The sequence below is a fragment of the Chlorocebus sabaeus genome, chromosome 2, assembly GCF_047675955.1.
Source record: "Chlorocebus sabaeus isolate Y175 chromosome 2, mChlSab1.0.hap1, whole genome shotgun sequence".
NCBI lineage: Eukaryota > Metazoa > Chordata > Mammalia > Primates > Cercopithecidae > Chlorocebus > Chlorocebus sabaeus.
The window spans coordinates 52,368,628-52,394,027 of record NC_132905.1 but is presented as its reverse complement, the minus strand read 5'-3'; the positions used below and the strand labels follow the sequence as shown (position 1 = coordinate 52,394,027).

The following is a 25,400-nucleotide window of genomic DNA, read 5'->3' as shown; positions in this document are numbered from 1 at the left end:
AGGTAACAATTACCATGTGTGCTCATCACATAATCAGGCTCTGGATGAACTGTGGGCCTCAGATCTGTTTAGGATGAAGAACTCCAACACAAGCTTGGCACAAACGCCACTGGCTAAATACACAGCCTTTTTTTTTACCTCTAAGAGCCCATATGCCTCCTACCCTGAATTGTTTAAGATTTTTCTTAAATATATGGAATGTGTTTCTCATTGATCCCCATATTCACTGCTTCCTACTGACCACTCCCTGGCAGACACCCCTGAACTTCATAGGGTTTACCAGGCTCCCAACAACACATGTTTTGGTACAAGGTGCAAAATAGGAAATTAACCCATATACTAAGATTGGCTGTTTATGCTATATATTTGCATATATTCTAATTACCTGTATCTAATTACAAGCTTAAAATGGTAAAGAACTCATTTTTTCACCAGAAGACTTGATTTGATATGCCTTTGTTTATCCATTTATTAACCATACTATATACGGCAGCCTCAATAAAGCACTTCTGTAGAGGCCTGGAAAGCACATGTAATTGTACTTCAGCAGGTAAAAATATATTGGCTTATTTTTTCTCTAAAAGCAGAGAGAAAATTAATTCTTTTCAGCTGTTTCATTCCAGGGACAAGCATTTGCTTTGCGTTAAATCAGCAATTTGTAGGCTGGCCTTTGTCAGCAACTCATGATCTGGAGGTAGGAGGTGGCAGGATGGGTGTTGCAAACATGTTCACATCCTAATTGTCCTTTTTACAAGGCTATTTGTGGAGACTTTCCTCTGTGATCCCTTTAAACTGCCTCAAAATCATCTAGTTCTTGGATGCTCCTCATTATCCAACATTTCCAACCAATATTGTTTTTTTTTAATGAACATGAGGATATATTCTGTTATATTTCATTTTTCTAGAAGAAGAGTCAACTTCTTTTAAAGTTTCTGCTAAATAATCAATAAAGAAACTCCATTTGGCACCTAATTCATCCATCCAATAATTATTGGGAGCCTATTAGGTTCAATATGACGTGGCTTCTGCCCTTGAATAGCTCACAATCTGGTGTTATGATTCCTAGAAGCAATGGAATTTTCCAGTGCCTGGGAAGATATTTCAAACCTCTATAACCCCTGTGTGTGTCACTGGAGCTCAAAGACCTGTAATTTATTCCTCTCAAATAACTGAGTTCGGAAAAAAAGATTAAGAAGTGCTGGCCTACGAGAAGGGGCTAGGATGTGTCACAGTCATTATCAGAAGGAATGTCAACTGCACGGTGCTAACAGAGCACAAGGAAGGAGCAAATTACCTGGGGGGGAGGACTTCCAGAGGATTCGAAGATTCACATTTGATCAGGGTTTTAAAGACTTTTATTGGCCCAGAGCTTAACACAGCAAGAGCACATGCAAGTTATTGGGGGGAAAAGCAAAAATAACTCTTTGGAAGACCAAGTGATTTGGAGTGGCCAGAGTTAAGATACTGAGAATGAATGAAGGAAAAGAAAAACTAGTTGAACTCCATGAACATATACATTTATTTGTCAATTTTTTTTAAAGGATGAGTCAGAAATAACACTGAAAGCATATTCTGAGGTCAGATCAGGGGATGCCATTTCCCATCAAGTTAGGTAGCTCCCATCTGTGCTACAGGAAATTCACCAGCAGAGGGTGTATGTGTGTCTGTGTGGGGGTGTGTGTGTGGGGGGGTGTGTGTGTGTGCATGCGTGTGTGTTGCCTGCTGAAAAATTAAAGGTAGGGAGCATGGAAGTAACAGTAAGAGATACAATGTTTGTTTTATTTTAGCATACATAAGAAGATTCAACATTTAGCTTAGACATACAGTAAACTAATTACATATATTTATGTCACTGTTGGGTTGAACAGTGTCCTTCTGATCTTGGGATTGGTGTGGCTCTCTAGGTCAAGTTCTCATTTTTGCCCTTTCTTCTTTGGGGAAGTCTTCTCTCCTGCCCCTGGTTTGGGACCTATGGCTATGTTCTCTGGGCCAGCTGCACAGTTGTTATATAGAAAGAACTCTGGGAGCAATAACGGAGATGGGACTGAGGGGACAAATAGAGAAGGAAAGGCTGGAGGTGAGGGAAACTTGATTAGAGACTGCATTGAAGAGGACACGCATCATATTTGTCCTAGAGGGTACACAAAAAGAGAATCAGGATCTACTGATGAAAATGAAAATCCAAAAGCTGCCTAAAGATGGCAACAGAGCACCTTGATTTGTCATCGCAGCTCATTAGGCGGAAGGGCTTAAAAGGCTTATTAGTTATCTACTGCTACATAATAAATTCTCTCAAAATGTGGTGGTTTAAGACAGCAAACACTTATTATCTCACAGTTTCTGTGGGTTAGAAATTCTGCAGTGGCTTCATTGGGTGGTTCTTTCAAAGGGTCTCCAATGAGATTTCAGTCAAGATGCTGCCATGGACTGCTGTCATCTGAAGGCTCACTCAGATCTCTGAGGCTGTTGGCAGGAAGCCCTGGTTCCTCAGAAGCAGCTGTTGGGAGGAGGTCGCAGTTTTTTGCGAAGTGGGCTTCTCTAAAACACAGCTGCTTGAGTGTTCTCATGACATGGCAGTTGGTCTCACTGAGAGGGAGTGATTCAGCAGACAGCCCAAGGAGGAAGCCACAATGCCTTTCTGACCTAGTCTCAGAAATCGGACACTGTCACTTCTGCCATAAATTTATGGGTTGGAAGCGAGTCTGCAGTGTTTGGCTCACAGTCAAGGGCAGGGGAATTGAGCTCCACCTCTTGAAGGGAGGAGTATTCAACAAACTATGGACAAAGCACCTGTAACAAGGTCACACAAGTGGACTTTGAAAGTTCCTTCATATCTGAGATTCTCCAATTCTATTCATGAATCAGTAGACAAAGGGCAAACCTCAAAAGTGTCCATTATTTGAGTCATATCACCTTGGAAGCAGCCCACTGGAGCTCTGATAACTAATGTATTTGTCAAGAGGAGAGTCTACCTAACGGCTTCCAGGAAACTCCATCAAGCAGCAATGAGGTTTGACTGAAACTGCTTGTGTGATGTAATGAGAAAAATATTTATGATTTTGAGAAAACAAAGTAGACACACAAAAGGCTACAGTAGGAGATTGTGTGATTATATTATTCTTGGGACCAAAAAAGTGATTAACAATATACAGCAGTTTTTTTTTTTTTTTAATTTTGGAAACTGTTTTGTTTTATTTGGATGTGTAGAAAAGAAAGACTTCTGAGCTTTCTTGTTACTAGAAATTACTGAGCATCCAGGAGCCAGGAGTTTATAGTCATACTCTTATGACAGTGAAAAAGCAATAAATGGAAGTCATGGTCCAAACATGAAGCAAATTAATTTATAGCTAATTTGGAGCAACTGATAGAAAGGAGAACACTTGATCTCAATGACTGAAACAGTCTCCTTTTACAGGCAGAGGTTTATGACAAACCCTGATCTCTACATGTCCGATCTTCTGCTTCTAGGGTATGCAGTGAGCACTATTTATACTATAATCTTGATGCTGTCAATGCTGGTCACTGACACTATTTAGAGTCAATCCCTGATCAAACTACAGAGGTAAGTATAGATATAAGAAGGCACATGTTAATAATCATAACAACAATGGTATTGTTGACAGAGATTGAGGTGAGGTAGGAGAGTGAAGGAGGAAGAGAAAAGGAGAAAAGCGAGTGCTATAGGGTCTGAATGCTTGTTTCCTCCAAAATCCATGTTGAAACCTATTCCCCAATATGGCAGTATTAAGATGTGGGACCCTGAAAAGGTGATTAGGTCATGAGGACTGTGCCCTCATGAATGGATTAATACCTTCACAGATTAATGGGTTATCATGGGACTGGAACTGGTGGCTTTATAGGAAGAGAAAGAGAGACCTGAGCTAGCACACTCAGCCGCCTCACCATGTGATGTCCTGTGCCCCTATGGACTCTACAGAGAGTCTCCGCCAGCAAGAAGGCCCTCATCACATGCAGCCCCCTGACCTTGGACTTCTCAGCCTCCATGACTGTAAGAAATAAATTAATTTTCTTTACAAATCACTCAGGTATTCTGTTAGTTTTAGGTATTCTGTCATAAGCAACAGAAAACAGACTAACAGTGCATGAAAACAGACTAACAGAAAACAGTGCATGAACTTTCCTCAACTTACATAGCTGAAGTGGTGAGAAATGTTTGATAGACATTATATAAAGTTAATGGATCAAGAAATAGTGTATTGAAGTGCAATAATTTTTAAAATATTATTTCAAGTTAGAGTAGAATTCCAACAAAAATCAGGAAGGAAGAGAAGTGGGATATGGTGGGGGCTGGGTTTTTAATTTTTTCACAGCAAGCGGTCACAAGTTACTGACTAATCAAGAAATAGATGTGTGAGCACATTCTATAGAGTGAGGGTGTTTCCCGTGAGAATAACCAGAACCAAAGACTGACTGGTGGCTCTGGAAATGGAGTATAAAAGGTGACTTTCACATCTTTGATTCCTGTCCTTCTATACTGTTTGAATTTACTTTGTTTCCTACTTCTATACCGTTTGAATTTATTTTCTTACCACATACTTAACATTCATACCTGTTATAGAAAGTTCACACAATTGGTAGCATCTGTAAGTTGACATTAGCCTATGTTCGCCAGGTTTTAGTAGATAAGCTTCACAAGCATCAACGCCTCCAGTTAACAAATGGCAAGGTTTCACTTATTTCATAAATTGGCACTTCACACTTAATGCTTCCTCTTGAAATAAAGAGTTTATAAATCACTACATTGGTAATAAAAACTATATAACGTGAGCTAAAATACTATGGCTTATCCTTAAATATGCATTTTTGTACCACCAAAAATGAAAAGCCAACCAAAAAGACATTACAGTTTTCAGGGTTAACACAAATAGGTAAGAGTCCAGGCTCAGCAGAGTACTGTGATACTCTTTTTAGGAATAATCGATGAAACAATTTTAATGCCCCCCGCAACCCACCACTGCCCAAACACTAAGGGTTATTCTTCTGAGGTTTTTTGTTTATTATTAATTTAAGTTCCGGGATACATGTGCAGAATGTGCAGGTTTGTTACATAGGTATACACGTGCCATGGAGGGCTTGCTGCACCCATCCATCTGTCATCTACATTAAGTATTTCTCCTAATGCTATCCCTCCCATAGCCTCCTAGCCCCTGACAGGCTCCATTGTGTGATGTTCCCCTCCCTGTGTCCACGTGTTCTCACTGTTCAACTCCCAGTTATGGGTGTTTGGTTTTCTGTTCCTGTGTTAAGTTTACTGAGAATGATGGTTTCTAACTTCATCCATGTCCCTGCAAAGGTTTTATGGAAACCCCATGTCCATCCTCCGCATATGTTTAAAACGAACCAGGTTGGGTTTAACTATCTAACTGGAAGAACATTCAAAGGATTCAACAATGATTAAGATACCAAAGAATAAAACTAGTATTTGTCTTGGTTTAACAAAACATGACTGTTAAAAAGTACATCTCCTTGGAGTAACCTAGGTACTATGTACAGAGGGTAGAAGGAAAGACTATGGCCAAAAAAAAAAAAAAAAAAAATACAGCTGGTGGTTAGCGTCCAGGTGGAGAAAAAGGGCTTTTATATAAAGTGTACTTTTTCTCTGATGAATGAATAAAGAGATTTTATGAAAATGTTTTGGGGTTCTATAGAAAAAGTATTTTTATACCCATAAAAAACACTCAGTCTTCTACTTCATAAACTATGAAGGGACGTGTACTATAGCAATTGACAACAATCACACAATATACATCAGGCACCACTCACGCTTTCTGTAAGGAAATTTACAGGAAGGGTTAAACTACCACAATCCCCGTGGATGACCTATAGTGCTTGTATTAAAAAAAAAAAAAGCAACAAAAAACACAAGAATGGACTAGTACACTGAGCTATTGCAATGAAAATGTACAAACTCCTACTGCATGTAACATGGATGAATCTAACAAGCTTAAATACTGACTGAAGACTAGACACAAGTGATACATACTCCTGATTCTATTGACATAATAAATAAAACCAGGCAAAACTAATCATGGTGTTACAAGTCAGCATACTGTTTAACTTCGGAGAGGGTAGAGATCAGAAGGGGTCAAAAGAGGACTTCTGGGGTTGTGGTAAAGTTCTATTTTTTTTTAATCTGGGTGCTGGTTACAGGGGGGTGGGTTCACTTTGTGATAATTCATCAAGCAGTTGCAGTTATGATTTGTACACTTTTCTAAAAATGTACATATGCTTCAGTTAAAAAGTTAACTTAAAAAAAATAACATATGGTGCCCCTGCTAGTGTATGTGTCACCTTTATGCAGATTTTCATAATGTGTCCCCTCTGGAGAGATGGATTAGAAAAAGGCAACCCTGTGGTCAGCGGCCGCCCCACAACTCTGTGCCTTCACAAACAGAGGGTGGGCTGGGTTTCATCCCACTGGTGCTTGGCTGGAAACAAAACCACACATCTGGATGGACATCTGCAAATCTGCAAAAACACTCATTTGACCCTCTCTCACCACAGCTTTATGAGGAGGGCAGGGCAGACGTCCTTGTTTTACAGACGAGGAAATGGCATGGAACAGCAAGACCGACGCACGAAGGTGTCATGGCTAACGAGCCACGGAGCCAGGACTGACCTCTAGGCCAGCAGCTCTTCACTCGCTTCTCATTGCTTTTGGGGAATGGGAACAGGAAGAAGCTTCTCTCTCTATTATTGTGTGCCTTATTATGGGGTCACCTCAAGTGCTTTGCGGAATAAGATAGGGCATGAATACGTGGTCCAATGTTGTTAATACTGGACTTTAGTAAAGGTCCTTGGTTCTAAGCTTATTTGAAATATATTCTCTAAGTGTATACTTAAAAATGAACATTCATCTTTTACATGCTTACCTATGGAAAACGATCAGCAGAACAGGGAGGTTCAGATAGCAATAAAGCATGCCAACCCTCCCGCAGTTTAAAATTATTGACTTAAGGGTATACATATGTTCATTTTTTCTTGAAAAAATAAAATAAAAGAGAAAGACGCACACAATGCACATGTCTCACTTACCTAGAAGTGTCTGCTTATTTTGGGAGGAGTCAGGCTCGGCAGAACATCTGCATGAACGGAGAACAATCACTCCGCCTAGCACGCCATCTTCACTGGCGAGGAAAGGTGAACCTAGGCAGAAAGGACTAGTCGTCATTTTTCAATGGATTTTACTTTTTTAATTTTCAATTTTCATTTGATTATTAGAACAAAAATGTGGCATGAATAAGATCTTGAAAGATGCCCATTTTCTGACAACCACCATTGTTCATACCTCATTATACACTTGATGGCAAAGGCAAGTTTATGCCTGAACAGGGGCCATTTGGCAAAGAAAATGCCACATGCTGTCAGGAAGATGTAAGTGGGGGAGGGAATGTGCATTACTGTATTCAGAATGGAATTGGAAACGCTACCAGATTAAAGGACCAAAACACAAATATAGGAAAAAATGCTCAACAACTCTTTGATCAGCTCTTAGGGATCACTTACCACAGGCTCTCCCTGCTGTCAGGGACACACCACCAAAAGCTTCAGTTTACTACCTTAAATGCAATTTGAAACAATAAGCCACAAACTTTATTATAAACATTTTTAAATGCTTCTGATGGTTCGCACAAGTAAGGGTGAAACTGCATTTCTATGATGAGAGTCTGGTGGTTAGAAAGAGTTGGGCCTCTTTGAGATCTCACACACTGAACCACTGTGAGCATTTCAAGAACATTATATTTTAAAACCCCTCATTTTTCTTCCCCAAGGACATCTTCTTCAAACATCTGGCATAGCAAGTGAGCACATGGAGAACAAATGCAAAATTAACCCAAGAACTATCAAAGAGAGTAGTAAAAAATCAAACCCAACCAAATTGGATTTGGTGGGAGCTTCTGGTTAAACTTACTATATTAAATACACATATTTTTCTCCCTCCCTCCCCAAATCCTACTGACCTGATGGGAAAGAAAGAAAAAAGCCATAGCCCAATAAGGGCAGAAAAAGAGGCAGACAAGGAAAAAACTGACCTTTTGGAAAATGGTAAGAAGACAGATAAGTGGCTGCTCACCTAACAAACCCACGAAAGCTGAAACCTAAGTTTTCATGAGGCAGGGGAAAATTGGAGTGGAGGATACCCACAGGAAACCAAACCAGTTTTGCTATAAAATGCAAAAAGGTTCAGAAATTGGAGGCTTTAAGTTCCTCTGAAGGCAGGGGTACAGGGTAGAGATGATAAAAGATGGTAAGTTGACAGTGTCCAAAAGAATCCTCTAGATCAGAGGTTGTCCTGCTAAGAATGCCATCATTTTGTTTTGTTTTTAGTTTTTAAAGGGTTGTTTAAAAGAGAAAAAAAAAGGAGGAGGAGGAAGAGAAGGAGGACAACATGCCATACACCGTGATACAGGCGGCAAAGCCCATAATCTTTATTCTCTAGCTCTTTCACAGAAAAACTTTGCCAACTCCTGATCTAGAACAGGAGATCAGAACTGCAGTTCCTTTCCAAAAAGGAAGTGACTCCTCCCTAACCCTGAAGAAGCCAGGATATTTACTCTCTAGAGAAGGTGAACCAGAGAGAATTGAGACTTGGGAGCATCAGGGTTAGCCCAGGGCAGGAAAGAGGCTACACACTGAAAACAGGGAGCTGAGGTATGTCTTTATGCTAAACAGTGAAATAACCAGCTCCCAGGATGCAAGAAATCAAACTGATATTCTCCAAGAAGAGACTAGATAGTCCCTTTCCAGCAACCCAGCCAACTCAAGACTAAAGACCTACTTGAGAGATGCCCGCAAGAAAACGTGTCCTTGCCTTAGGGTGAGGGCTTCAAGATGACAAGTATGACTCATACACAAAAGGATTTTAGTTCAGCTTGGCGTTTAACTATTAAATAGTTAATACCAAACCGTTGATATGTAACTAGTACAGACAATCTAGGATTATTAGTTGTTTTAGTTAGGTCTCTGTTTTAGGAAAGACAGACCAAAAAAACAAAATAGTTACACAGGGAAAATTTGGGCAAGTGTACTGAGCAGAAGAAAAGTAAAACAAAACAACAACAACAAAAAACATTAAAAAGACAGATGAAAAATGAGTGAAAAATATAAGAAAATCACAAGACTAGGCCAGAACTATCCAATATGTGAATAACAGGAGTTTTAGAGAGGACTAGAAAAAATAAAAGGAGTAAAATTTCTAAGAAATAATTCAAAAACATTTCCAAGAATTTTAGATGAGTGTTCAAACTGAAAAGGTCCATCAGCCTCCCAGTACAACTCATGAAAAAGGCACCCCATGGAGATTTATCCCTATGAAATATTAAGATACTAAGGAAGGAAAGAAGGGTCTAAAAACTTTCAAATGGGAAGAAAAGATCACATGGAAAGCAAGAGTATTACAATGGCATCAGATTTCTCAATAACAGCAATACCTGAAGCTAAAAGATTATGAGGCACTCTCTTCAAAATGCTGAGGAAAAATTATTTCCAACCTAGAATTCTATATTCAGCCAAAAGGTCAATAAAGTATGAAAGCGGAATAAAGCTCTACAAAGTCTCAAAGAGATTACCTCCCATGCATTCTTTCTCAGAAAGCTACAGGATGAATGTTCCTTGACAGAATGAAGAAGTGAGGTAAATAATGAGGAAGAAAATAAGATCTGGATACAGAGGATCCATAACAAGAGAAGATAATGGGATTCCAGATGACAGAGCTATGCAGCAAGCTGAGAGAGCAAACTGAATTGGAGCATGAAGTCAGAGGAGGCCAAGAAAGGTAATTCGAAGGGGAGGGAAAAATAAACTGACTGAATACATGTTGGTTTGAAATTACTGAGAGAAAATGTTTCAGATTTTGAGGAAAGTTTGGAGATGAAAGAGTGACTAGTACCAAAAAAAAATAAGACTTGTACAAGAAATGAAATGGAATCACAGTGTACTATGTAGCTAGGATGTGAATCGCTAGAGTAAACAAATATAAACTCTCATACTGATAAGCAAAAAAAAAACAAAAAAAAAAAAGAGGGAGAAACATAATACACCAAAAGAAGTTTAATTTTCAGAACCACTCTGCCATGAGACATTTTAATTTTCAGAACCACCCTGCCATGCAATTTTTTATTATCATTTACAGATGAAGAACCTGAGCTTCAGAGAGGTTCAATGACTTACTACAGCCAAGCTATAGTTGAGCAGGAAATACAGCTTCCCCCAGCATCTTCTGAGCCATGATCCTTGCTTCATTTGTAGCAATGCCTCTCAGGTAACAAAAAAAATCTCTGAACAACCTCAAAATGCAACTGTGTGCTGGAAACCTCCATCCCAACAGTACTCAAAAATGGCACCTCTACAACTGTTCCTTTTACCACCAAATCCAGAAACTTCTCCTGGCCTCCAATAGCTCATCTAAGCTCAAAATCCTTTACCTCTTCCCTCTCCCACAAGTCAACACTTCACACCATGTCAAATCTGTTAGTTCTCCCTATGACCTCATTTTGGCCTGCCCCCTCCCTTCACTCCCACTGACAAGACCCTCAATGTATTCTCATCGTCCAAGAAACCCTGCAACCAGCTCTAATCTGGCCTTCTGCTCTAGTCATTCAAATCTCTAAATTAATTAATTTAATAAAAATGTACTAAGTGCCAGGACTTTTCTAGGCACTGGGGATACAGAAGTCAACAAAGCCCCTGTATACATCTAGTTGAGCAGCTTGGGGGACAAGTATTAAACTCACAAACCAATATGGAAATCCACCCAATAGCAGTAAGTGTTATGAAGTAAATGATGGAGAGTGTCACTGGGGCTGAGCCTTGTCTACATCAAAGAGCAAGAAGGCCTCTTTTGGTCAGGAGCTAACCATGTGATAATCTGAGGAAAGACCATTCCAGGCAGATCGACCAGCAAATGCAGAGACTCTGAGGTGAGGGAGGGAGGGGGAAGAAAGGATAGAACATGAGTTTAAGAGAGGCCAGGGCCAGGTCATAGACAGTGATAACATTTATTTGGACTTGTAAAAGTTACTTAGCTGTGCAGAATGTAATGGCAAGGCAAGCATAAAAGCAACAACCAACTAAGCTGCTGTGGCAGCCCAGCTGAGAGGTGACAGTGGCCTGGGTGAGCCTTCTGACAGTGGAGGCTATCTACAGAAGCTGGGTCTGTGATATATTCTGCAAGTCGAACTAATAGAGTTGTTCATGGAAGGGACATCAGAGGCATGGGAAACAGAGATTTCAAAGTTTACTGTAAAAAGAGATATGCATCCCAGCCATGGCCATATCATTAAACAACTGAAAAACCTGCAATAGCTCCCAACTGCCTATAGAATGATGCCCAAATTCCTTAGTCTGGCGTAGCCTTTCTTATCCTTCCCAATCTTATCACCCTGTTTATTTTACACATCATTTGTACTTCCCATACTCTACTCCCCTAAGATTTCCCCTGGGCCCCTGGTTGTGAACTGTCCTTCCTGGCTCCCTTTCCCCTGATAAACTGAATGTTCTTCAGCTCCAGTGCCTTTTATACAGATCCGAACTTTCTGGGGTAAAGGTATCTCATTCACCTTTGAAGCCCCCTAGTTATTATCAAAATAATTCCAACACACATACACACACACACACACACACACACACACACACACACACTCCTGCCTACATCACTGTAGTGTGGCAAAGAGAATGCCAAGAAAGAAGAAAATGATCCCAGCACTTTGAGAGGCCAAGGCGGGTGGATCACGAGGTCGAGTTCAAAACCATCCTGGCCAAGATGGTGAAACCCTGTCTCTATTTGTAAAAATACAAAAATTAGCCGGGCATGGTGGCGGGCACCTGTAATCCCAGTTACTCAGGAGGCTGAGGCAGAGAACTGCTTGAACCTGGGAGGTGGAGGTTGCAGTGAGTCAAGATTGTGCCACTGCACTCCAGCCTGGGCGAGGCAACAGAGCAAGACTCCGTCTCAGGAAAAAAAAAAAAAAAAAGAAGAGAATGGCACTTTTACGCAAGTACTCTGAAAGCGAGCAGGGGCCCAGGCTACTATGCAAGCTTATATCAGCGTTGCATTTGGTATGAGTTCGTCCAATTATTTAATGCAAGTACAGTTAGAGCGCATTTCAAGATTCCATGTTTTTTGTGGAAAATACTAAGATTTTTATATTATCACCATGGTGCCGGAAAAACACTAACACAGACAGAAAACCTTGTTTTAGTCTGGTGATAGCAACTATGTGTTATTAAGATACAACTTTTTAAATTGCACTCTTCAGCTTTTTCAAGTTTTCTTGAAGGCTGTTGTGAGGACTGAATTTTTATGTATGAACTTTTTATAGTTTCTAAGATGCTATTTAAACATTTGGTAGCACTGACATTGATGGTAAGGACCATTGAGCATTTTGCTAGTTTTCAAAAACTATCATGTGGAACAAGATGTATTACTATACCAGCCTAGTTAATCTTCTACAACAGCTGGAACCAGTGCTCAACTGACTAGATGGTGGTGGTGACAGGGTATCAATTTCCCTAGTTAAAAATGTTAAAGTGTCTATATAAAAGGAAACATTATTTATTCCTCTTACTAGTAAAGAAAAAGAAAGAAAGAAAGAAAAATTAACATGGAGTGACATGTGGGGCACTGCCTAAGCACTTTCTACACCCACAGAGGGAAACGGGGACAAAAACTAATAAACTAAGACAATCCTAAATTCCATTGACATATGTGCAAGCAGCTGTAAAAAAACAAGTGGATTAGTAAAGAAGTAAGAAAGAAGATCAAACTTCATTCACTATAATAATCTCAACTAGATCCCCTAAATACCTAAGTCTGTAACTGCTATGGAATGAAACTGTAATTACAGATGGTGAGACACACTCACTGTGATTAAATGTATGTAATCTGGACATTCACTTAGGTTGTAAATCCAGACTATATACAAATTACAGACCCACTTATTGTATTTGTGCTATAATCTTTAAGGATGAAAACACTGAAGAAATTTGAGAGGAGGACCACGATGAATATTAAAACAGAGAAGTTAACAAGAATTTGAATGCATATTATTTTGGTTACTAGTAACAGATTCCTAAATAGAAAAATCTAAAGCAGCAAGGGGAATTTGCCAGCTCATAAAATCTAAAAGGAAAAAAACCAAAGGGGTTAACCCTGGTATGATCAACTAGAACCACAAGGCCAGTGGAGTGGAGTTAGGATTAGGCAAACAAATCCACAGATGTCCACAACACACAAACGGACAGAACATAGAGCCAGGGAACCAGGAAATCAGAGTTCCAGATTTGGTGCTGTATTCTTGAACAAGACACCTTATCTCTCTGAACCATGCTTTTCTTCCTTCATCTGAAAAATTAGACACTGGACTAATAGTCTCTGATGTGCATGTATAGTGTTAGGAGTATTTTCAGTATTAGAGATTCATCTCTACCCACAAACGCAACCAGCATTACCTGATACCAGACAGGCCAAAATATCAGAGTTCCTTTTGCAAAATCTGACACAAAGCTTCCTCTTCAACACGTGGGAATTTATCAAGAGAGTCATTCTGTAGCTAGAAGGTAGCTGCTAGTGTTCCACCTTCCCATTACATTTAATAAAGAATTTCTGTCCTTTCAATGCATTTCTGTGCATTGCTTTTCTCTTTTTAATTCCGATGTGCCAAATCACTTGAATGCCATTCTCTCTTGGAGGAATTACATACCTATTGATAAAAATAAATATACTGACACACAGAGACAGTTTGGAGGTCAGGTGAGCAAGAAAATAAAGAACTGGGGAATGATGAATATTCCCTACTGAAAACACATACCCCAACTCCAGAACAAGAGATTATAAATATACTATTTAAATATCGAAGTAGGATAACAGTTTATACTTCCTGGAAGATCAAGGACTTTTTCTCTTAAGATGCACTTAAGTCTACAAGATTGTCTCCATCATCCTATTATAAGATATATATAAAGTTAACTGCATTCTACCATTTGCTGCTCCTACAAAAATCCCAGTGGAATGATGTTCACTACATTCACGAAGAGAAGCCAAAGGAAACAAAGAAAGAACCTCAGGCGCATGGAGGTAAATGAGCCTACAAAAACACAAGGAAGAAGCGGGAGCTGGGCATTAGAATCCACCTCCAGCTCAGCTTACAGATACCATCACTGTGTGCCGTTTTCTGGTGATAAGCAGAATTTCAAGGTCTCCAACTTAACTTTTAAAGAGGAGAGGAGAGTTGAATTGAAAACTGAGTTAAGTTTGCCCAATAACCATTTTGAAATCCCTTATCTAACAAAATTTAAAAGACAGGAAGAGTCAACTTATTTCAGAACAGAAAATTCCAAACTTTCTAAACTATAATCAAAACTATAATCCCATATACATATGGGAGAGATAGTCAATCTTTGGATAAATTTACTGACTCTGCCACAAAGATTAGGAGTAAGAAACCAAACTAGACTGAGAATTCAATTAAATCCTTGGCTTCTTGATTTAATCAATCGTATATGTACATAATACTGTATTAGAAATGAGACAAGAGTTTTTTTGCTGTTTTTAAAAAGTTTAACACAGGGTCTCTGTCCTCAAGGACATAATTCAGTTGAGGAGAAAAAACAACATATTTTGAAATTCATAAAGCAGTCTAAGAAGAATCAGAAGGCATCTTGTTTTTCTGAATGTTCCATCCCAGCATTCCATCTGCAAGTGGAGGGGCCTGGGATCCCACAAACCCATGGTCCAGCAACAATGATGGGTTGAGACAGGAGAACTGCTGACCAAGGGAGCAAGTGAGAATGTCCGACACAAAACTGAAGACTCGGTGGAGGGGAAGCCAAATGGCCTAGGCTTTTAGCCCTAGTTCCAGCATTCTCCATGATTAACTTTTAGGTAAGAAGAAGTTCTTTGCCTTCAGAATCTACTACCCTGCCAACCCCTAGATGCAGGAGAATGTAGTGAACACCTTCCTTCCCCTCATTTCCAGCTGCTAGACCTCCATCTCCACAAGCATCACACAATAGAAGACGGCAAAATAAAGCCAGATAGTGGCAGAAGGCAAACTGTCCTTTGTGGGAGTAGGTGGGGTGCTATACATGCATATTTGCACATTAATACTAAGAGCAGAAGCCATGAATTTGAGAAGTACAACATTCATTCAATAAATATTCCATATTTTATAAAAATTCACTTCACAATATTTAAGAATCAGTTCTGTGCCAACCACTGTGTAATACTGAATAAGGCAAAATCAGTGGTCTCAAGTCATCTATGATATGACAATCAATAAACAATCAATGCTAGAAGGGAAAATCAAGCAGGATAAGAGAGACACAGTTGTTTGACAGGTATGGAGGGAGACAGTCGTTTAATCAGGATGGTCAAGGATGGCCTCTCTGATAAAAGTAAAATTTCGAGAAAAACTCCAGCAAGTAAGAGAACAAACAACATAGGTATTGGACGCTTGAGACAAAAATGCTTCCAGTGTAGTAAAGAAATACATCTCCATAGACAATTTATATAATACAGATACTAGGCCCAATGACCAGGTATGCTCGTCAGTTTACATCAAGAAAAGGAGGGCTGGATGGTATTCAGCTGATTGTTAACAGTTGGTATCCTTAATGGTTGTTAACTATCTTGACTATCCCATGACAAAAAGTACATTTTCAATAAATTACTGTTCTTCTAAGAAATGTACTACGAAGCCACCACTGTAGGTTTTAAATAACAACAAAATGATAACAAAAAACCCACAAAATAATATAAAATGAAAGCATTTGTTTCACTCCAAGGCCTATCTATAGATGTAAGTACCATCAAGAGTTCCTTGTAGACAAAAGCCACACCAAGGCAATTTTCAATGCACTATATTCACTGCCACTTAGCCCTAAAAAAACAATTCTTCTTATCAATAAAGTCACAAATAAAAAGTTTTAATCAGAAAAAAGGGAGTTCTTTGTATATCCTTTCTGAAATTATCCACATGTAATCTGGGCATTTAAAAAATTTTTCATTCAATAGGACCATGTTTTATACACTTTTCTCAATCTGACTTTTTAAATTCAACAATATAGCTCAGAGATCCTCCATCTCAGCACACACAAATTTAGCTTAGACTTTTCAACAATGAATACGCTCTTGGACACAGATGCCATCACTTCTTTATTTAGTATTCTACTGAGGGACATTTAGATTGTTACCAATTTTGGTTTTTTGCCATTGCAAGTGATGCCACAGTGAACATCTGGACATATTTACCTTTCACACGTGTATGAATATATCTATAGGATATATTTCTAAACATAGAGTTGATGAATCAATCAGCATACTCATTTATTTGCTACAGATTCCTAAACTTTCCTCTAAAAATATTTACACCCACAAGAAACAGTGTTTGAGAGTACCTATTTTCCCGATGGGGAAATGCCAGCCTTACAAAAACTAGGTATTAGCAAACTTTTTGATTATTACTAATCTGATACATGAAAAACAGTAGTATCACATTATTGTGTTGATTTGCATTTATTTATGAATAAATTAATTACCTATATGTTTACAAGCCATTTGTGTTTCTTTATCTGTGAATTGCTTTCACATCTGCGGCATACACAACTGGTTGCCTACACATTATGCATTCTGCCTTTCTTCCTTACAGTAAGGCAATCCCCAATTTTGTTTGGGGTAGAAAAGTGCCTAGCCTCCCAAACTCTTTTGTGGCTGGTTAGCTAAGTGGCAAAGTGTTCTAGCAGAGCTTATTAAAGGGCAGACTCGACTAGCACAAATGTTATTGGCTGCTGCTATCTGCTTCAGACTTTATGCCTGGAAGTGGAGCAACTATCTTGTTCTCATGAAGAATAAAGCCACCTACTAAAGATAGCCAAACAGAGAGAGGCTAAGCGCCAAATGCACTATGAAGCCTGTGTGCCAGGCTGAAAGGCTGGATTGCTTTCATTTTATGTGAGAAAATAAAAGCCCTCATTTTGTTAAGCCCTTCTGTCTGGATTTGTCATATCAACATAATCCCAAACTGAAAATTTCCTTCATCCATATCTTTATTGGGTACTTGTATTTTTTTCTTACAATTTGCTATACTCTTTACTTATTAAGGCAGTAAGTCCTTGGCTATTATGTGCTGCAAATATTTTTCCCCAGTTGGTCATACTATTTGTTAATTTTATCTACAACCTTTTTTGTAATACAGAAGTTTTTAATGCTTATGAATTAAAATATGTAGTCTCTTTCTTCTAAGGCTTCTGTGTTGGCAGTTTTACAAGAAAGGTCTTCTCTAATAAAAAATTATGAAAATAACTTGTCCATGTTTTCTATTAGTGCTTTCACAATTACAATTTTTAATTTTAGAACTTCAGTTCTTCTGGACTTAATTTTGGTATAAAGACTGCAGTGAAGATCTTGTTGTTGTCTTATATTCCTAAATGGTCGGCCAATTGCCCAACATAAATTTCTTGAAAAAGGTCTCTCTTATCCATTGATTTGAAATACATTTTTAATCACACAGTAAATTCCCATAATTGCAGGTATACCTAGATTAACCTGTTCCATTGATGAAATTATTCCTATATTGATTTCAAGTGGCTTTATTTTCACAATATTCTTTGCTGCTTTCATATCATTTTTCCACATTATCTTAAACATTGGCTTGACAAATACTCTTGCCTTTGCTTTAATTAGAATTTTCATATGGTCATAATTTAATTAACTGTGATTTTGCTTTAGGGTCAGAATGTCCTGATAATTTTTTCCCAGGAAAGCCTAAAGACAGAGTCAATTATAGCCTTGTCACTCCAAAATTCTGGGATCATGTGTATTCTCACACAAAGAAATGTGGCATGGTACTCAAAAATAAAATGCGCAAGTAGACTTGTACATAATTTAAAAGGATCTCTTATGCCTTTGATCAAATAAGCATCTTTGTAGAATGTCTTCTGAGATGTACACAGTAGGAAACGCAACATTTTTTTCATGGTCAGTTCTTGCTCTGCTAATCTATTTTATTTGCCACAGGCTATAATCACCATTCATAATACACCAAGAAAATAATTCTCAGCAACCCTCAGCCTACTCCCAAAAAAAACAGGACAAAAAGAATGCAAAACAAACCAACAAAAAAACCCCTTAGTTCTAAGAGGGGTTAGATGGCAAGTTGTCTTTGAGTGAGGTTAAAAACACCCAGGATTGGTACATTTTTAGGTCAATTAATCATGTGTATATGGAAGAATTCACTGATTCAGTGTTTAAAACATGTATAGCATTAAAACTTTTTTTTTTTCCTCGGTGAACAGAGTGTTTGCTCATTAAATTCTAGATTCTATGTGTGCTAACAATCTTATGGTATCTACCGTATCGCCCAAAGGCACCAGTGCTCCTAAGCAATGCCTTTTGCTTCAGGAGGACTATGCTGGTATCTTTTATGTGGACTTGGTAAACAAAGTTGATATGGTCAAATAATGCAGGTGAGCAAACTGGGGTACATGGGACTGTCTCCACCAGTCACTGCCTGAAGACCTTCAAAGGACATCAGACTTTAAAGAACATTATACATTTAGTTGTCGTTGCTCATTGTGTTTCCTTCTCTGAGTTATTTCCTTACATACCCAGTTTTACCATGAGAGCAACTCTATTCACTTTTACTTTGTATGGTCAGATCCCACTTACTGTGCAGAAGCACATAACATTGAAGCCTTCTAGCATGGTTTTAATTCCGATGTAAAATCAATTTAATGTAGCTTTGTGTGTTCTCATGAACTTTGTCTTTAAGTAAGTAAATAAATAAATCTATTTTATTGCAACAACAATGGCTTTGCACAGCTGCTGTGTGGGAAGCTTGATAAAATGGTGATTACTGATATTCCAATTCCTATTAAGTTTCTGGATACTTCAATATTTTTCACTTTGATGATTGCACTGAGGTTATACAGTTATATAATTATAAATGCATATTGTTATACTTGAACTTACAACTCTAGGTCTACAAATACTGCAATGTTTACATTGTGAACTTTAAATGAAACTGTCATATATCCCTATATAGTGAATCACTACATCCTGAACCCTGTAATGGAGTCACCCATTAATGCAGGAGGACATTTACATAGAAAGCTATAATTCAATTGTACAATGTATCAGTGCAATGATATATAGGTTTTCGCATCTCACTTGAATGTACTTCTCTATATAAAGGCATACCTTGAAGATACTGAGGGTTCATTTCCAAACAACCGCAACAGAGCAAATAACACAATAAATGGCATACCATAATAAAGTGGGTCATACAAGTTTTTTGGTTTCTCAGTGCATATGCAAGTTATGTTTACACTACTATACTGTAATCTACTAAGTATATAACAGTGCTATGTCTTTAAAAAGTAAATAATTTAAAAAATACTTTATTGCAAAAAATACTAATGATTATGAGACTCAAATGAGTCATACCCTTTTGCTGGTGGGCGGTCTTGCCTCGATGTTGAAGGCTGCTGATGGATCGGAGTGATGGCTCATGAAGACTGAGGTGGCTGTAACAATTCCTTAAAAATAAGACGGCAATGAAGTCTGCAGCATCAGTTGACTCTTCCTTTCATGAAAGATTTCTTTGTAGCATGCAATGCTGTTTAATAGCATTTTACTCACAGTAGACCTTTCAAAATTAAAGTCAATCCTCTCAAACCTTGAAGTTGCTTTATCAAATAAGTTATGCAATATTCTAATTCTTTTCCTTATTTCAACAATGTTCACAACTTCTTCACCAGGAGAAGATTCCATCTCAAGAAATCACTTTCTTTGCTCATCCACAGAAGCAACTCCTCATCTGTTAAAGTTTTATCATAAAACTGCAGCAATCCAGTCACATCTTCAGGCACCATTTTAATTCTAGTTTCTTGATATTTCTACCACATCTACAGTGACTTCCTCCAATGAAGTTTTAAACTCCTCAAAGTCATCCATGAAGATTAGAATATACTTCTTCCAAACTCTTGTGAATGTTATTTTGACCTCTTCTCGTGAATCACAAAAGTTCCCAATGGCATCTAGAAGGTTTTTAATTTACTTGACCCAGATTTCAAAAGCAACAAGTCCTGATGGAGAAGGTTTTCAAAAGGTTTTTAATTTACTTAACCCAGGTTCATCAGAAGAATCACTATCTATGGCAGCTATAGCCTTATAAATTGTATTCCTTGAATAATAAGAGCTTCAGTATGGATGTTATGTTAGCAGCCATGAAAACATTAATCTCCTTGTACATCTCCATCAGAGCCCTTGCATGACCAGGTGCATCATCATAGAGCAAAACTATTTCCTTAGCAGTAGATCTCAACAGTGGGATTAAAATATTCAATAAACCGTGGTGTAAATAGATGTGCTGTCATCTAGACTTTGTTGTCCCATTTATAAGGCACAGGAAGAGTAGATTTATTATCATTCTTAAGGGCCCTAGGATTTTTTGAATGATAAATAAGCACCGGCTTCAACTGAAAATCACCAGCTGCATTAGTCTCTAACAAGAGAGTCAGCATGTTCTCAGAAGCCAAAGCATTGACTTCTCCTGGCCAGCTATGAAAGTCCTAGATGGCATCATCTTCGAATAGAGGGTCATTTTGTCTGCCTTGAAAATCTGTTGTTTGGTGCAGTCACCTTCTTCAGTGATCTTAGCTAGAACTTCTGGATAACCTGTTGCAGCTTCTCCATCAGGACTTGTTGCTTCACCTTGCACTTTCATATTATGGAGGCAGTTTCTTTCCTTACACCTCATGAATGAATCTCTGCTAGATTCTAACTTTTCTTCTGCAGCTTCCTCACCTCTCTCAGCCTTAACAGAATTAAAGAGAGTTAGGATCTTGCTCTGGATTGGGATCTTGGTTAAGGGAGTGTTATGCCTTAACACTGAGTGTTATGTCAGATGCTCTATCCCCATACCAAGCTGTTTTACTTCCTTATCATCTGTGTGTTCACTACAGTAGCACTTTTTAATTTCCTTCAAGAACTTTTCCTTTGTATTCACAACTTGGCTAACCGGGGTAGGAGGCTTACCTTTTGACCCAACTCAGCTTTTGACATGCCTTCCTCACTAACCTTAATCATTTCTAGCTTTTGACTTAAAGTGAGAGATTTGCAACTCTTCAATTCACCTGAACATGCAGAGTCATTAATGGCCTAATTTCAATATTATTGTGTCTCAGTGAATAAGGAGGCCAAGGACAGCAAGAGAAACAGGGGAACAACTGGTTAGTGGAGCAATCAGAACACACACATTTATCACACACAGTTAGATTTACAGTATTTTATGACCACAGTTTGTGGCACCCCAAAACAATTACCATAGTAACATCAAAGATCACTGATGACAAGACTATCATCACAGATACAGTAACAATAAAAAAGCTTGAGATATTGTAAGAATTACCAAAAGGTGACATAGAAATACAAAGTGAGCATACACTGTTGGAAAAATGGCATCAATAGATTTGTTCAATGCAGAGTTGTCATAAATTTTCAATTTGTTTTGAAAAATGCAGTATCTGCTAAGCATAATAAAATGAGGTATGCCTCTATTCCATTCTTAGTGAACTCGCTGAACATACTAAATACCTGCTCTGTACTCAATGCTCTCCCAGGCAGTGTGATACACAAACATTAAAAAAAAAAAAAGTTCCTGAAAAACTTACAACTCTCTTGGCCAGACACAATTTACTTACATAAAGCTAGAAAACAGCACATAGTAATATATTTTAAATTTTTATATATACAAATTCATATATACACATATTCCACACATACTATAAATATGTACATGTCTCACTAGAATCTACAGGCAACTAGACTATCTGTTCACCACTGATCACCCAGAACAGTGTCTGACACATCGTAGGTGATCAACAAATACTTGTTAAGTAAATAAATGAGAAGCCCAATAGCTTCTCATTTATTGGAATCTGAGAAGGGCATACTCACTTTATTAGGGAAAGGCCTCAGGATGGAGAAAAGGAAAATCTGCCCTCGGATGATGGGTTGAACTTGGTCCAAAATCATGGTGCTGAGCAAACACTACGTAATCAATCAGTCACAGATCTTGACTATTTGGACAATGTGAACCTTGATAAAGGTCACAAAGAAGAGTGCTCAGAATATGGCAGACACTTAGTATCCACTACATGATCTGGATCTAGAGAAAGGCTGAAGGCTGCGTGGCCAGGACGTGTGGAAAGATGATGTCCCTAACAGGCAGCACTGGGAAAAGAGCCAACTGGGTTTAGACATAGAATTGTTTTGTCAAATCAAGGAACTAAGAATTAATGAAAGGAGCCAAGAAGAGAAGGGACGGGAACAAAGTCTGGAAGTCCAAGTGACCATAACGTAGAGACCACTGAGATCTATGGAGGAGGAGAAACAACATGAAAAGAAAAATCAAATGGACTAAAATGGAAACATCAGACAGGAATGGCAAGGAACTGATGGTGCAGGACAGGCGAACTCGCTGAAATGGGAACAGCAGAGTAAGAAACAGACCTGAGGGATCTTGTGGCAAAAGAGAAGAATGGATGAGGTAATTGCTATAAAAGACAGCAACTGGTGGCCAAGATGTTCAAGAGAGTGGTGTTGTCTTCAAGATCTCCTTAGCATGTTGATGACACAATGGTCACATTAATCAGGGACTTAACTTTTTAATGAAATTCCAATATGATTTTTAGGTGTTTTGAAAAGTCAAGCAAGCACTGCTAGACCTAGAGTTTTCATGGAGGAAGACTCACATTGTAAACATTTTCTTCCCACTTGGGAATGGCACATACTTACACTGGGATTTAAGAGCCTAAACTGAAAGGGAGGGAGATCACAAAAAGGTGACTCATCACCTAGAAGAGTGCATGGAGAGCATGATTACTTTTCCTTCATTTATTCTTTAGCGAGTTATTACGTACTATTCATTACATACTGAACCCCATTCTGGATGATGGGATTACATCAGTAAACAAGATACAGATGGTCCCAGCTCACAGGAAGGTTACATTCTGATGGCGGAAATGGCCAAGCAAGCAAATATACACATACACATCATTTACAACAGTAATAGTACCATGGAGGAAACAAACAAGGGGCTGCGAAGGAGGCTGATAGGCCAAGAGGAACCCACCACTGCATGGTCTTTCAGAGCAGGTGGTATTTCAATTTTGACTACAAGATAAGGAAGGAGGAAGATTGGAAAAGATGGGGAAGATGAAGGTTGGAGAGAAGGACATTTCAGATGAAGAAAATAGCACATGCCAAGTCCTGAGAAGTAAAGGAACCTAGGAATTGAGGGAAAAGAAACCAAGCAGATCAGTGTCCTAAGTAAGACAGTGATCCGAGATGATGTTGAGGAGACAGACAGTAATCACACTGGAAACCATGAGGTAGTGTCTGCATTTTATCCTCTTTTCAGTGGAGGGCCATCAAGGGATAAGACAGTGGATTTATATCTTCAGAAATAAAATCTTTAGAGAATGAATTGAAACATGTTGCTCTGTGGAGAATGATGGGGTGGGGGTAGTTAGTCAAGAGAAGAGGCAGGAAGACCGCTTAGGAAACGTCTGTGATAGTTTCAGGGAGAGTTCCTTGGTGAGTGTGGAGAGACCTCCATGTCCCCTGGATGATGGCCTCCCTTCCCCTGGCCCAGGGAGGTATCCTAGCATGGCTAAATGAGCTAAACCCTCCCGACAGTGCTTAGTATATGCCGTAGCATATGCTGCTTAGAGGAGAAGTGGGACAAGAAGAAATGTGACTGAGGACTGAAGCCAGGTGCTGTACCGAAGAGAGCATGTGAGTTACTGCTGCCTATCGGGGGCCCACATACCACAGTCAAATGTGTACAAGTGGTTACTGACCTCGACCTGTCATTTCAACCAGATTATTTATATGTCCCCTTGTCATTACGTAATATCAAGTGCAGTGCCCTAAGGACAGTTGTCAGAGAATTCTGGGCACAGCAAGGCCACTTCCTGTGAAATTCCTTCCCAGGTCTGAGGCTCTGAATTCCTTCCTTGTGCCAGTCCCTGGAGGCCTTGTTTATCCCTGGAAGCCCCATCATTCTAATTCAGCAGAGCTCCAAATTTTTAACCTTAGGGTACTGGGCAGGATCTACTTTATAGCTTGTCATTTTTTACTAAATAAAGCCCTGAACTTTTTTTCACTTTGTGGTGGAATTTTAGTTGCCCTGTTTGATTTAACTGCATATTTTTACATTCTACACATGTCTAGGAGCCTTGGGCTGTGGAGAATCTTTTACTGTGTCTAATAAATAAAATGAAAATAAGGAACTTCAGGATCAAACAATAAATGCCTTCTTAAAAGAACAATAGGGGAAAATGAGAGCCATTAACTTTTAAAGTTTTTAAAAACATTTTTGGAGAGTAAATCTTATCATTTATCACTGACAAAATGGCTAATAAGATAGCAAGGGTAACTGAAAATTATTAGCTCCTTTCCTTCATTTGTATTGGTAAAAATGTCTCTACCAGAATTAATACAGGGGGTCTTCAAAAAATTCATAGAAAATATGCATTATGAAACGACTATGCATGGATTTCAAAAATTTTTGCACGAAAATAAACTCACACTAACTTGTTATAACCCGTCTGAAAGAGATCTAGTTTGAAGCACTAAGAAATATAAGACATCAGTTTGAAAAAAGCCCCTCTCATAGTGACATCAATTCTACTAAAGTTGAAGAAAGAACAAACATCAAACTTATGGTGAAGTTTGGGTGGAAGAATGGTGAAATCACTGATGCTTTATGAAAAGTTCACGGGACAATGCCCCAAATAAATCAGCAGTTTACCAATGCATTACTCGTTCCAAGAAGAGATGAGACAACATTGAAGAGGAAGCCTGCAGCAGCAGACCATCCACATCAATTTGCAAGGAAAAAAATCCATCCTGTTCATGCCCTGATTGCAGACGACTGAAAATTAACAGCAGAAACCATAACCAACACTCTGGTCTGCTGCTGCGCCCTTCATCTTCAACACTGTGTCATCCCTTCTTAAAATGAGCTATCCATTTGTAAACTGCTGATTTATGTGGGGCATTGTCCCCAGAAACTTTTCACAAGGCAACAAATATCTCAATTGCTTCAGCTTACGCAATACTGACTCAAAAATTTAAGTTGAACAAACTCTCCACTCGCTGGGTGCCAAAACTGTTGCAACCAGACCAGCTACAGACAAGAGCAGAGCTTTCAGTAGGAATTTTAAACAAGCGAGATCAAGATCCTCAAGCACTTCTTCAAAGAACTATAATAGCAGATGAAACATGGCTTTACTAATAGCATCCTGAAGACAAAGCACAATCAAAGCAACGGCTACAAAGAGATGGAAGTGATCCTGTCAGAGCAAAAACATAC

General features: G+C 38.7%; 1 protein-coding gene across 9 annotated transcripts in view; it reads right to left on the bottom strand.

Moving 5' to 3' along the window:
• TASP1 (taspase 1) overlaps positions 1-25,400 on the bottom strand; it is a 255,191-nt gene that overhangs the window by 45,380 nt on the left and 184,411 nt on the right. For all 9 annotated transcript variants that reach the window (XR_005235672.2, XR_005235673.2, XM_007960419.3 and 6 more), the window contains one exon: positions 7,057-7,167. Coding sequence is in view for 7 of the 9 variants with exons in the window: in XM_007960419.3 (XP_007958610.1) it covers positions 7,057-7,167 (111 nt within the window). In the remaining 2 variants the exon portion in view is untranslated. The remainder of the gene's footprint in view (positions 1-7,056; positions 7,168-25,400) is intronic.